The following is a 13162-nucleotide window of genomic DNA, read 5'->3' on the forward strand; positions in this document are numbered from 1 at the left end:
GTGTTTTAACCTTTAAGTTTCCTCTAACCTTTACTTATGCTACAGCTGCTCTGCCTTTCTTTCTGAGTGTGTTCACTAAAGTCAAGGTCATGGTAATAGGCTGGAGAGGTGAGTGCCTCACTTACACATACTCTTAATGCACAGAGCCACTGAATCAAATCATTAAAAAGACCTTAATTATCACTTAATTATTCCCTCAACTCACCACTCTCCAGCCAAGTGTGTGTGTGTGTGTGTGTGTGGACGACGTGTGTGTGCTTGCATACGCATTTGTCTGTGTGATGAGGAGGCGATCGGGGCTAGTGACGCGGAAAAGAGAGATTAACTCGGCCTAAGGAGCGATAAAAGAGAGGAGAGACAGATGGAAAAGAAGGAGCAGCAAGAAGGAATGAGTCCTGCGTTTAAAATAAATTAAGGACAAGAGATGAGGGAACTTCATCCTACAAAAGCACAGTAAATTATGCGAAATTGAAGCAATGGCTGGGATAAGATTGAAAGTGGAAATGTAAAACACAGAAGGAGCAGGACCATCACGTTACACAGGGTGTGTGTGTGTGGTGAGGATGGGCAGTGGTGTGTAGTGCGCTCACTGTAGGGTCAGACGGATGAGAGACCGAAACAACTGCTGCGCTGTGAAGTCATTCTCTGCTGAAAAGCCTCTTTGAACATTTGACGCACCATGAAACAAAGACAAACTGCAGACGGACACATGTACAGGCTGTTCTCAAGAGGATAGCCCCCCCCTCGCACACACACAAACACACACTGCGGTCAGTGTGAGGTTTTTTTCTCCCTGTCCGCCTTGCTCTCCTCTCAGCAAGATTAGAATCTTAATGGAGCTTCCTGAGTAAATTAGTGATTAGTAAGTCAAACAAACAGACAAGCTGTGGCCAGTCAGAGGAGACTGTGTGTGTGTGTGTGTTTGTATGAGTATGTGTGAATCATTAATAAATGTGTGTGTGTGTGTTTCCATAAATTAGACTGCAATGCAAAATGCTGTAGTTTTAAATTTATTCCATTTAGTATTTGCACCCTAGTTCTTTGCAGCAAAGAAAATGCTATAGGTGAAGAACAAATAGGAGTGTAGAAAACTTCAGTCACTCTCATGCACACACACACACACACACACACACAAGCACGCACAGTCCTAGCAGGTGTTTTATGACAGCAGTACAGTAAATACAGTAAGAGCTTCAAGTATTTCACAGAAGAAAATATCCATATGTATTTTTCCCTGTAGGCTAAGAACGGTCTTGTTCAGTCATAGAGACTGTGCGAGTGTGTGTGTGTGTGTGTGTGTGTGTGTGTGTGTGTGTGTGTGTGTGTGTGTGTGTGTGTCTGCACCAGGACTCATCTTCCAATCCTCACATTTATCTTTTTCTATATTCTCCAATTATGTTAGCTTCTCCTTTGCAATGCCGCGATGCAGTGCGTGCGTGCAGGTGTATTTCTGTCATATCATATCCATTACATATACAGCATATGGACTCTATGTGAATAATCCAAGGAGGTTTCAGCATTATATATATACAGTAGCTTTGACACACACAATCACCTTACAACACAACTTGACACAGTCTAATGGCTCCATGATATTCTCCAGCGGTCGTCTTTGACAGGTCTGCGTTTGCTTGTTGTGTGCGGTTTCTCAATAAACCGCACACACCGCCACAACAATAAGCCGCAGCCTTCACCGAGAGAAGTAGAAAGCAACTGCATTCCTTCAGACTCCCATTCAAGTTACGGTGTCTGACTATAGTCGGGGCGTCTCACTGTTGGACGGCTGCGGCATTGTTGAGGTTGATACAAAGTGTGTTGTGACTCACTCGCCTCATATTTCTCCATCTCCTCTCCCCCACCTCTCTCCCCCTCCTTGCCTCCCCCTTTCCGTGCCTGTCTCTAGTTACAGGAGTACTACAAGAAGCAGCAGGAGCAGTTGCATCTCCAGCTTCTGACTCAGCAGCAGCAGCAGCAGCAGCAGCAACAGCAGCAGCAACAGCAGCAGCAGCAGGCCGGGAAGCAGGCGGCAAAAGAGGTGAACTTCACCAAGTACACACTCACTCAGCTCAAGTACACTCTGAAGTACACGAGTACCCTTAAACGCAGTAAAAGCGGTTGACATGGGAGTCAGCAGAAGGGAAAAAATCACATGGAGGATTTAATGTATAGGATTTATAAATACAATATGTTAGCTCTATTTTCCCTTCTCTCCTCTCATCCTCCTTTTCTCTGGTTTATTGTTGTGTGTACAAGCTTGTCTCAATACAGGGATTAGTAAATATGGATTTTCATTTCTTCTACTGGCGTGCCATGTCGAGCCAGTGAAGGAGCGCTGCGCTAAGCCATACGCTACCCTGCCAAAGTATTCATTTGCATGCCTTCAGCTCTAAGCCCGAGGTGAAATCTCTCTGTAGGAGGGGTCTGCCACTCTTTTAATTGTCAATTAACCCCGCCAGCATTAGGAGCCTCCCTTGCTCTCTTTTCTCCCTCACACACACACAAATATGCATTAACACACACACCCTGTACCAGGTTTAACTACAGCTGTGGTGTAGTAGGCTATCAGAGGATCAACTAGGATCAAAAAAAGAGGATCTCAATCGATGAGACAAGATTACTGTCATAACCTGCGTGTACGGGAGTGTGTGTGTGCCTGTTTGTGCATGTGTATAACAGTTCCATGAATGCTCATTCACCAGAATTACAGAGCACACAGAGGAACGCGCCGGAGACAGACTTAGGGAGAGGGGCCTCATGAGACTTTTCTGATAAACGCATGAGGAGACACATCCTAGATTTCTCCTCCTCTTCCTCATCCCCTCCTCTCCCAGTGGGCAGACCTCCCCCCACACACACCCACACACCCCGCCCCACAAACTCCTCGCCGACAGCGGTCAACCAACTCGACCGTGACCAAAGCAAACCAGTTGTGGTTGACTCGCATGTTGAGAGGGTGTCTGAATCGCTTTCCCTTTTTCTCCCTCCTCTCTGCCGCTGTCCCAGTTTTCAGGTTTGTTGTCCTGTAACAACTAGACAAGTGCAAACACCGGTCACACGGCTACACATACACGCAGAGAGGGAGAGGCTTTGATGTGTGACGGTTCACCGCACAAACACATACACTTGAGGGAATATGCCTCCCCGCAGAGCTGCATACAGCTGATATGACTAAGGCCATTTCCAGCAGTCAGTGTTTTTCAGTTGCCGTGAGACGTCAATCAAAACAAAAATGCCTTTTTAGTGGACTCCTGTTTCTCTCCTGGTCGAGCAGGTGCTGTCAGATATTGAGGCAGGAGGTGTGTTTCATTTACGTACAGCTTGGAGTTTTTGTAAACCTGCAATCAGCCAAGAACTCTTACCCTATAAACTTCTCCTGGTCAGAGTAGTGTTAGGCGGATCAAGTGTGGAAGATGATTTGAGATTCCAGCATGCCTTTAACACACCCACAAAACAAGAGAAGAGGTAGAGACAAAGACGACAGTGGAGGACAGAGGGAGAATGAAACAGAAAATCTCTCCTTTGCCTTTTGGAGTGTTTGTGCTCGAGTGGCTGTGACTTTTTGCCCTTTTCCCTCCTTTTCTTGCAATTCCTCTTCACTTTCTTGTCTGCGTGGAAGTGATGCATTGAAAGAAGGAGTATGTATGTGTGTGTAGAGTCGATGTTTGTGTGTGTCACCGGTGCATTTGGGACTGGTCAGGAGTCAGCTTAATGAAGTGGCTCTGACCATCGCTAGAGATGTGTGCCTGTGTGTGTCTGTCTGCGAGTGTCCATCTACAGTGTGTGTGTGTGTGTGTGTGTGTGTGTGTGTGTGTGTGTGTGCGCACGTGTCTGTCTGTGAGTGTCCTTCTATATGTATGTGTGTGTGCGTCTGTGTGACTGGCAGGCTCAGACAGTGTGTGATGTGCTCATAAATCACATTGACAGCCTGTTACTGCGCTAGCTTTGGCCACTCAGCCACAGCTAATGTAAACAGAACACAGGCACACACACACACACACACACACACACAATGTGTGTTTTAAAGAACCATAGCCATATCTCAGGAGGGAATGAGAGACAGAGGGGGGAGTGGAAGAAATAAAATGGACAGACAAGTAGAAAAGGAGGGGTGGGGAGGGGAGTGAGAGAAAAAAGAGGAAGACGGTAGGAAACTGTTCAGTCAGGATATTCTGATCATGATAGACCGTTTATTGCAACAAATGGGAATTTGGCAGTTTCCTTCAAAGGTCTTAATTATGTAAGCATGGCAGATTTTGTCTGTGTTCTCAACACCCCTTGTGTAGTACTCAGTTTGCACTTTGTTACTAAAGGAGTACACAAATTTTAACAAATTATTTGGGTCTGTGTGAAAAAAGCAAAGCCGACGTAATGGAGGGTCACTGTCGCAACAGTGTTATGGGTTCTCTGTGTACATGGGCCTAAAAATTCTGGGCGCCCTGAGTAGAGATTCCTAGAATTTTCACCACTTCTCGCTTATTGTCGCGTTACTCCTCGTTTCTTAGAATCCTCAGAATTGCCTTTGTGAGCCCAGTGGAGATATAATTGCCTTTACAACACTCTTAGCAAGAAGAAGGCTATTACTGTCCTCCTTTTCAATCTGGTTGAATGATGTGATGGTTTTTTTAAGCTTGGAGAAAAAGTAAAATTCTCTCAAAGGAGAGCCACTGTTGTTTTCTTTAAGCTCTAGAGACCATTTATTGAGTATTTCAATAACCTGTCAACCAATCCTCCAGACTAAGGGACTGTCCCAATACCCACACTTCTCCTAGAAATACACACTTGCACTTGGTTGTGCACGTTCATTTTTAGGCTAGTGGTGTCCCAAAACAGAGTTGAGGTAGTGGAAGTGGTTTCCAACACTTAAAATCCGCCCAGGATTCCAAGGGAGCCCCAACCCACACTTACAATGAGGTGGAAGATGAAATTTCCCAGAACACCTTGCAAAGTCAGCAACTTCAGCAAGTTTTGGAAAACAATTTGTGACTGTACGATCGGAATGTAGGCTATACAAACAACAGATAGTTGGACTAGCGTAAACTCAACAGCAACTCGGTTGAACACAGTGTCAAAATATTTAAAGAAATCGACTTACCAGAACAAAATCGATCAGAACTAGAAGACGTCATAGGCGCCTCCTGTTTTCAGCATTTCTTCTCCGTTGATTCATCAGACGGAGAAGAGTAAACATAGCACATGCCACAACACAAGTGCTGGAACTGGCATTTTCAAACCTGAATGACTAGCGGTATCTTGCGTCGCTACTATGTGTGACGTATGCCTGCACGTCGGCCACGGCAATTTGCATGAAGTGGTGTCTCATTTCTCAGGGAAAGATCTCTACCCTAATACTTCTCACTTCCCTCATCAAGGGTTATCTCACAAACGAGAGCACTCAATACTCAAACTCAAATAAGTGGAAGATATAAGGGGTAGAAATGGGACTGGGCCTAAGAATCAAATCTCTGGCCTGTTCACTTCATGTATTATCTGTCTTTCCTAACTTGATCTGTTAAAGGAACAGTAATCAGCAGAGGTCTCTTCTTTTCTGAAACAGATGGACCAGGTGATTTAAACCAGCAAAAAGACGAAATAAAGCAGCTTCTCATTGCGGAGGGGCTGCGATTGGCCCTATCTAGAGCCAGTGTTTGGTTTGTCCGTTATGGGCTACTGTAGAAACATGGAGGTACAACATGGAGATCTCTGTGGACATGACCCGCTCCCTATGTAGATATAAATGGCTCATTTAAAGGTAACAAAAACTCTTATTTTCAGGTGATTATACACTAAAGAAGACATACTTATTATATTATATTCTATTTATGCTAATATATCCCCCTAAATCCTACACACTGGGCCTTTTAGTACGCTGATGGATCTATAACTTGTACATCTCCACTATATAACAACAGTCTTCTCTTTTTTTGTCTTATTTTGTTGTTTTGTTTTGCCTTTGTCTTTATTTTTGTCTCACAACTTCTTGATTTGTGAGTTATAGTTACAGTTTAAGTAAAATCTGGTGATATGTAAATATATTTGAATGTTGTACCTGTCCTACTGTACTTTCATTACAAAACAGTAGCTGTCAAAACAAGCAAATAATATAATACAAATACTAAAATATTTTCAATTAGCCTGAGAACTTGCAACCTGAAACTAAACTCTATTGAAGCATTGTATGGTAAAAAGGTGTTTTCCCCTCCTCTGTTTCTCTTCTGTAAAGAATAGTTGTTGTGCTTTCTCCTCTACGCCCCCTCCCACACACAAACACACTGCCATCACACTTCTTCTCCCCAGGCACCAAGTCTGAAAGGAAGTGACCTATCTGCCCTTCCTGTGAGATCCTCTCTGTTCAAAGAGTTCCAGCTTGCCACTCTCTCTCTCTCTCTCTCACACACACACACACACACACACACACACACACACAATGCGCAGTTCCTCAAGTTGTATTTATTTATTTTTCCTCTCCACTAGTTATCTGTGAGAGATAAAGTCCATCTCTCTGGGGGGTTGGTCGGAGGGGACTTCAAAAAGCGCAGCGCAGGCCAGGTTTGCCTCAGACTGGGAGGGCAGGAAAGGGGACATTTATCACCGCAACACACACCGACACTATCGCCACGCGCCGCGTAGTCTCTCCCACTCTCCCCTCAAGCTCCCTCATTCCCTTACCTCCTTCTCTTCATCCTCAGGGTCCTCACAGCATCAGGATTTTCTTCATTCTAATACAGGACTATTTATTTTTATGGTGTTAGTGACTTTTTACTTGAATTTGTTGAGACTGAATGATGTAATGGGACAAGCAGATCATTCAGATCATAATAACAGAACAGGGAGGGGCTTCTTTGTAGATATAAAATTTAAAAAACCAAAGGGCAACTGTTGTTAAAATCTGGCATTTTGTTCAAAACTACCATTGAAAAATGTGACACTTTTACAAAATTTGATTGTTTTCAGAGTTTGTTGTGGTTGCAAGAAGATTTTTGCAGACCTGCATTAGTTTAGTTTACATGGTTTGACTTTTTTGTGTGTGCCAAAATGAGAAGAGAGCTTATTAGTACATACTTCAGCATTTTGAACAAGGACTACTGGGTGCTGCATTTTATAAATATTAGTTATTGGTGTTAATGTTTTTTTTAAAGTGGGAAAATAACTGGATGTACATGGAAGTAATATGTAACTTGATAACTTTTCTACCGTCTGTTCTTCTGTCCTCTGTCCCTCAGCAGTTAGGCAGTAAGCAGTTGGCCTTCCAGCAGCAGCTGATCCAGATGCAGCAGCTTCAGCAGCAGCACATCCTCAACCTCCAGAGACAAGGCCTGGTCCCACTGCAGCCCACCGCTGCCATGCAGTCTCTGCAGCAAGGTACGTGCACACACACACACACATATGCATCCATATACACTCAGTGGCACAAACACATCCTTAACAAATATGCATACAGACATGGTCGTAACTGAGCACACACACACATACAGGCCTGTACCCAGTGCCGCATGTGATGCCTGTTAAGTTAAACAGCCTATAAAAGATAAAAGGGAACCTGATTGGTGGGTTTGTGGAAGGTACTCATTTGGATAATAGGTAAAATATGCCACTAAGCCCCCTGCTTGGAGGTGTGTGCATGTGCTTGCGGGAGTGTGTGTGTGTGCGTACTTGAGATTAGCCAGACACAAGAACATCATCGTTTTGCTATTGCTGTGCCCACTGGATTTTTTTTGTTCCTATATGTAACGTCTCCCACAGTCCTTCATTTTGTCAGCGTGGCTTTAGAGCGATAAATGTTGACTGTTGACTGGCCCGCCCTTCGCGAGTGTGTGTGTATATGTGTGACTTCGTCCACTTTTGTCTGTACACAGTAATGTCTAATACGCACACACACACTGCCTCACGCAAAGAAAATGCTTTAGGGGCTCTAAAGTGGCCGTAACATTGCTAAAGCGCTGACTGAGTTGACCAAACAGAGCAGTTTCCTTCCCTCCGTGTGTCTGATCTCTCTCCTTCTCTCACACACACACTCTCATAGTCACTCTGTAATCTGAATCTGATAAAAGCTACTCAGTCTAATCAATTTAATTTCTAAAAAGTTCATTTCAAATAAGCTTCACACAGCACCCAAGAATTGAGGAGAAACTTCAGTGTGATTAGTGCATGTGTTTGTTTAAGTGCTCAGGGGCAGGGTGTGTGTGTGTGTCTAATGAAGGGTACGTGGAATAACCAGTTTACAGAGAGGGTGAAAAAAAATAGTTATATTCAAATTGAAAACAAACGAAAAGGATAGGAGTGTTACTTTTTAGATAGCTGCAAAGATTCGGCTTTGGCATCTCCTTCTCTTTCTCCCTCTCTCCCTCTGTATCAGAGTGGAATTTCCCTGCAGTGTGAAAGAGCCGGTCCATTGTGACGGCTCAGCCAGGCGTGAGCCAGAGCATTCCTCTGACCAGCCATGCCACACAAACACACAAACACACATGCATAAACACTCGCACTTACACACACAAGTGCACACACTACTGCCCTGCCTCAAAAGGCTGTTGTGTCCGGTGGGTAGTTGGTGGTGGTGGTTGTGGGGGGGGTGACATGAGGGGGGGTCCTGCTGCTGTGGTTTTTGTTTATTTCTCTTACTGCAGTAATGGTGGCACCTCGTAGATATCTCATCACTGCAAAGTTCGTGGCAAAAAATAAAACAGAGAGAGGATTAAACGTATCTGAATGAGAATCAAACAGTTTTTCTAAGCACAGACGAAGCATTGTGAGAGTGTTTCAGCAGTTTTTTCACTCTCATACAAAAAAAAATCCATTAGTTTTGACTTTATCCTGTTAGACCCCACCTTCTGAGTAACTTAAAGCTACTTCCTAGCGTGTCTCACGTCTACAGACATCAATGTGAAAGAAATACGACCCTCGCAGCCAGATGTGGGTGTGTACGTTACAACAGTTAGCAACAAAAGCACTCTTATCCAAGCAAATAATTTGTATGTGTCAACACTAGCTGGGGGAATTTGTGCTTTTTCACCTGAAAGCACACAAAATCAAGATTTATTTTTGTTTAGAAATCTGTTCTGCTCTCAGCCTGTTTACAGTTTGACTTTGCTTGCTTTTCACACATCAGTAAACTGTTGACTTTCACCAAAATCTGTTTCATTCTCTAAAGTTGCATTTGTCTTTCTTATTTATAATTTAATGCATGTGGTATGAGCCAGTCTGATAAGTCAGAAGAGGAAACAGTTTATCTAACAATCCTTTAACTACTTTACACTTTCACTCTCTGGGCGTGTCCACAGATTGGTCGGGTTTCTTGGATAACACACACACACACACACACACACAGACGTACAGAAATCTGTGCACACACCGCCTCATTCCTCCAGAGTGAGAACTTTTGTTTTGGCGGGACCACAGAAGAATGCAGACAAAGCAGACATAATATTTGGATTGCTGCGAGATCTGTGTATGTGTGTATGTGTATGCGCAGATGTGTGTGTGGGGCTGTGTGCGTGCGTACGAGCATGGTAAGATCCATCGGAGTAGGCTGTGGCATTTTAGGCGTCTCTCTCACTGTGAAATTGGAGCAGAAATAACAAAGCTGCGACTAGAAAGAACTCGAAGTGTGCACCCACCCTGCTCAGACAAGTAGTGGTCGTGACAGGAGCAGTGGTGCTGGTGGACGGTAGCAATTGCCAGCAGAGATTAGGAAAGAGTTGGGGAATAGTGGATATCTGGAAAGATAACAAAAACATGCAGAAATTAACTTTTGCTCTGTTTTAGTTTGGCCTATTTTCCTCTCTTAACCACTCCCAGGGGGCTGTAATAGTTGCATGTGTGTTTTATGTGGATTAGAATAGTTTGCCGCAGCTCTCTGTGACATCAGTTTATTTACAGTGTGTCTGTTTGTGGCTGATTCTGTTGATATTTTGTCTCATCTGATTTATTGTTAACCACATTTCTTCTTAGCTTTGTTTGAATGAGCTTAAATTAAGGGTATACTGTGCAGGATTTGTTGGTCCGTTTGTAATCACAACATTCAAACTGGGTCCCTCCTCCCTACACTGCTTGTACATACTAGAGATGTTACAATACCAGTTTTTTCTTTGGAATACTGATCCTGATATCTGAACCTGAAACCTGCATGCTACTAACCCTGTATGGGTGTGAAATGATTGCTGTTGTTCAATGGCATGGCTTTGGCTAAACTAAAACATGAACATATACATACAGAGATTGAATGCCATAGAAACTAGCAAATTGTTGGCATTTTGCTAATGTTATACAAAATCAGAAATCAGCTCTAAAACAGTAGTGGCTGAACAGCGTAACTTGCTTTGTAGACTATCATTTTAGAGTGGCAGAAAAGCTGCTGGCTTATCTATGTGTTAATATGCGGTTGTGTCCGATGGGTGCATGGACTTGCATACCTGCCGATACCCGATCCAGCATTGTAGGCCGAATCCAAGGCAATGCCGATAGTAGTATCGCAACAACTCTAGTATGTACACTACAAGCTACTGTTGTAGGCACGTTGCATTTGTTGCATGGAAAAGCCGATACTTTAGCAAGCTAATTAAGCTAACTACTGGCACCTACCTGTCCAACAGGAAAAAAAAGCTACCTTTACATCACTCTTTATCCCCATCATCTTTTTCGGTGCTCGCCAGAAAAAGTGAAAGCCAACCCCGGATTCACTCTTATTTGGAACAAGCTTCTTCTGCCTTGTGTTCACCCTGCTATATTTGCGTTTTTTCGGCTCTGGGTCTGCGATTTTCCTAGCTTCTTTGTGGATGTGTGCTGCTCACAGTCCAACGTCTGGTCACTACCTTTTTAGAAAGTCTCGACCTCACCTGTGCACTGCTATTGGCTAGGTGCTACAGGCCCAGGAACATCCAGGATACAGCAAACCAAGAAGAAAATAAGAAAACACAGGTAGAGGGCAGAGTCTCTGGAGATTAATACACAGCCTCACACTTCTAGTGGGTCATAAGGGAGCTCACTGAGAGGGATTACTTTTATATGACCATATACTTTGTTTTTCAGGAAAATCCTGCACAGTATATCTTTAACTTTAATATCCTATAATCATATTCACACTGAACATGTGAAACTAATCAACAAAGTTAGGCTGCCAAGGATAACAGTGCATTCCTTCTCTGCAGCAATGTGTCCGTCGGACCTCCAACAGCTGTGGAAGGAGGTGTCGGGGGTGCCGAGCAGTGAGGAGGCCCTGAAACAGGCCGAGGGCCTGGACTTGAGCACCAACAGCTCCAATTCTACCTCAGCCTTCCCCAAAGCTGCCAGCGCTCACATCCCACTGCACAGCCTGGCCAACGGACAGAGCCACACCCCAAAGAGAGACAGGTACAGTTATGTTCACTATGTCAAAAATACTTAAAGGAGCTGTATGAGACATTCAGAGCATGTCTATGATTTAAAATCTAGTCTGCACATGGTTCTCAACATGGAGGCTAGCTGTGAATGGTGCTAACTCAATAAACAGTGCTAACAATGGCAACAGTGCTGTCAGAGCTAACATTGTTAATCAGAGGGAAACCAGAGGGTGGGTGCTATGCTTCAGTGATGACACCGTCCAAATGTCAGCAGTAACGGCATGAGTGCAGTGTAAAGTGGCAGCAATGAGCTAGCCAGTGGAATATACTTAGAGGGACTCATGTGCACCAACACTGACGTGTGACCAGACCATCTACCACAACGATAAACAGAGAAGCTCGGATTACAGCACACAGACAGTGAGCAAGAACTCATTCTCTCCTCAGGACGTCATCACTCCTCTGTATGTTTACGGAGCAAACAGTGGTTTGTTGCCATATTGATGTTCTGAATGCTGCATACAGCTCCTTTAAAACATCCACACTATAATAGTGCGTCCGTCCTCTGTGTGACCTGCAGTCTATCTAACTCACACACTCTTGCCATGTCATTTTCGGACTTTTAACTTTTAGCTTTTAGCTGTTCCTCCATACCTACGCACGTAAACACAAAACACGCACATGCAGCATATCACACATCACCAGGGTGTAAACGTCTCTCAGCTCATTTGATAGGAGGTGTTTTGGGTTCAGTATGTTCTGCCAGTATGCTGTCAACCACATGCAAGTATAGTATGGAGGAGAGGAGAGGATGGTGGATGCAGGCCATCTGGTAGAAATCTGGAGCTATTTGTTCGAGTCATCTATATTTGTAGATGTGAGTTTGCTGTAGAGATGATTGCCTTGTTAGCCTGTTGACATACTGGGGATGCATGTGCTAGGAGTGCTCGCACTACACAGAGTGCGAGGGCTGTGTTGTCCCATGGCTTTGTTGGCTGCTCATGGGCTTGTCTTCGTCTTTAAGAGCCAGACTGTTTGAGTGGATATCCTCCTTCACCAAGGCAGACAGCGGAGATGATCATGTCCCCCTTTACTCCAAAGGCGGCCAACCCCCCAGCAGCCAGTGAGTAGCACATACACACTCACACATACATGCACATGAGTGGACATCACGGAAAGACACATTACTGGAGGGTGGACTGCAGTGTCCTTTAGCACTGACTCACAGTTTGCTCCAGGGGCATTGCTGACCTTGACCTCTGACTTAAATCTGGAGGGGGTCTTGGTGGGAGTATCAATAAAAAAGGAGCTTCTATTAGTCGATCAAATATGTCACATACTGTCATACTGCAGCTACAGGGTGCTGCTGGTGTCCCCACAGAGTTGGCTTCAGTAGAGTCGAAGAGGGTAGCATTACTAGTGTGTTAGCCTGCTAAGCTAATGCATGGCTGATGTGGAGGAGAATGTGGTTGCCAGCAGTTTGTCATGTCTGCTGTCTGAGCTGCTTCTGAGTTGACTCAACCACAGCCAGCACACACACACACACACGTGCAGACACACACACACACACGCACACACGCTCCAACCTCAGCCAGCACATATGATCAGGAAGAGGCGAAGAGGCAAGGGGAGAGGGAGAGAGACATGTTTCCATCTGCGAGACAAATGGTTTTTGTTAGACAACCTTCTGATGTTGATTTGGGAGAATCCCCATCCCAGTCCCCACACACACACACGTGCACACACACACACACACACACACACACACACACACATACACAGTCATGTAAATATATGTGGAGACAGCAGTCGCCGGCGAAGGTCCAGGTCTGAACCACATCTGCTACTGG

At 44.5% G+C, this 13162-nt stretch overlaps 1 protein-coding gene across 2 annotated transcripts in view; it reads left to right on the plus strand.

The window, feature by feature from the left end:
* The window catches only part of foxp4 (forkhead box P4), a 105795-nt gene that overhangs the window by 69924 nt on the left and 22709 nt on the right, over positions 1–13162 (plus strand). Inside the window, exons 5-8 of one of the 2 annotated variants that reach the window (XM_050037173.1) lie at positions 1904–2035; positions 7221–7359; positions 11142–11343; positions 12337–12435. In XM_050037173.1, the coding sequence (XP_049893130.1) occupies positions 1904–2035; positions 7221–7359; positions 11142–11343; positions 12337–12435 (572 nt within the window). The remainder of the gene's footprint in view (positions 1–1903; positions 2036–7220; positions 7360–11141; positions 11344–12336; positions 12436–13162) is intronic. The other variant, XM_050037174.1, reaches the window with a different exon arrangement.

This window comes from Epinephelus moara, chromosome 24 (assembly GCF_006386435.1).
Source record: "Epinephelus moara isolate mb chromosome 24, YSFRI_EMoa_1.0, whole genome shotgun sequence".
Lineage (NCBI taxonomy): Eukaryota > Metazoa > Chordata > Actinopteri > Perciformes > Serranidae > Epinephelus > Epinephelus moara.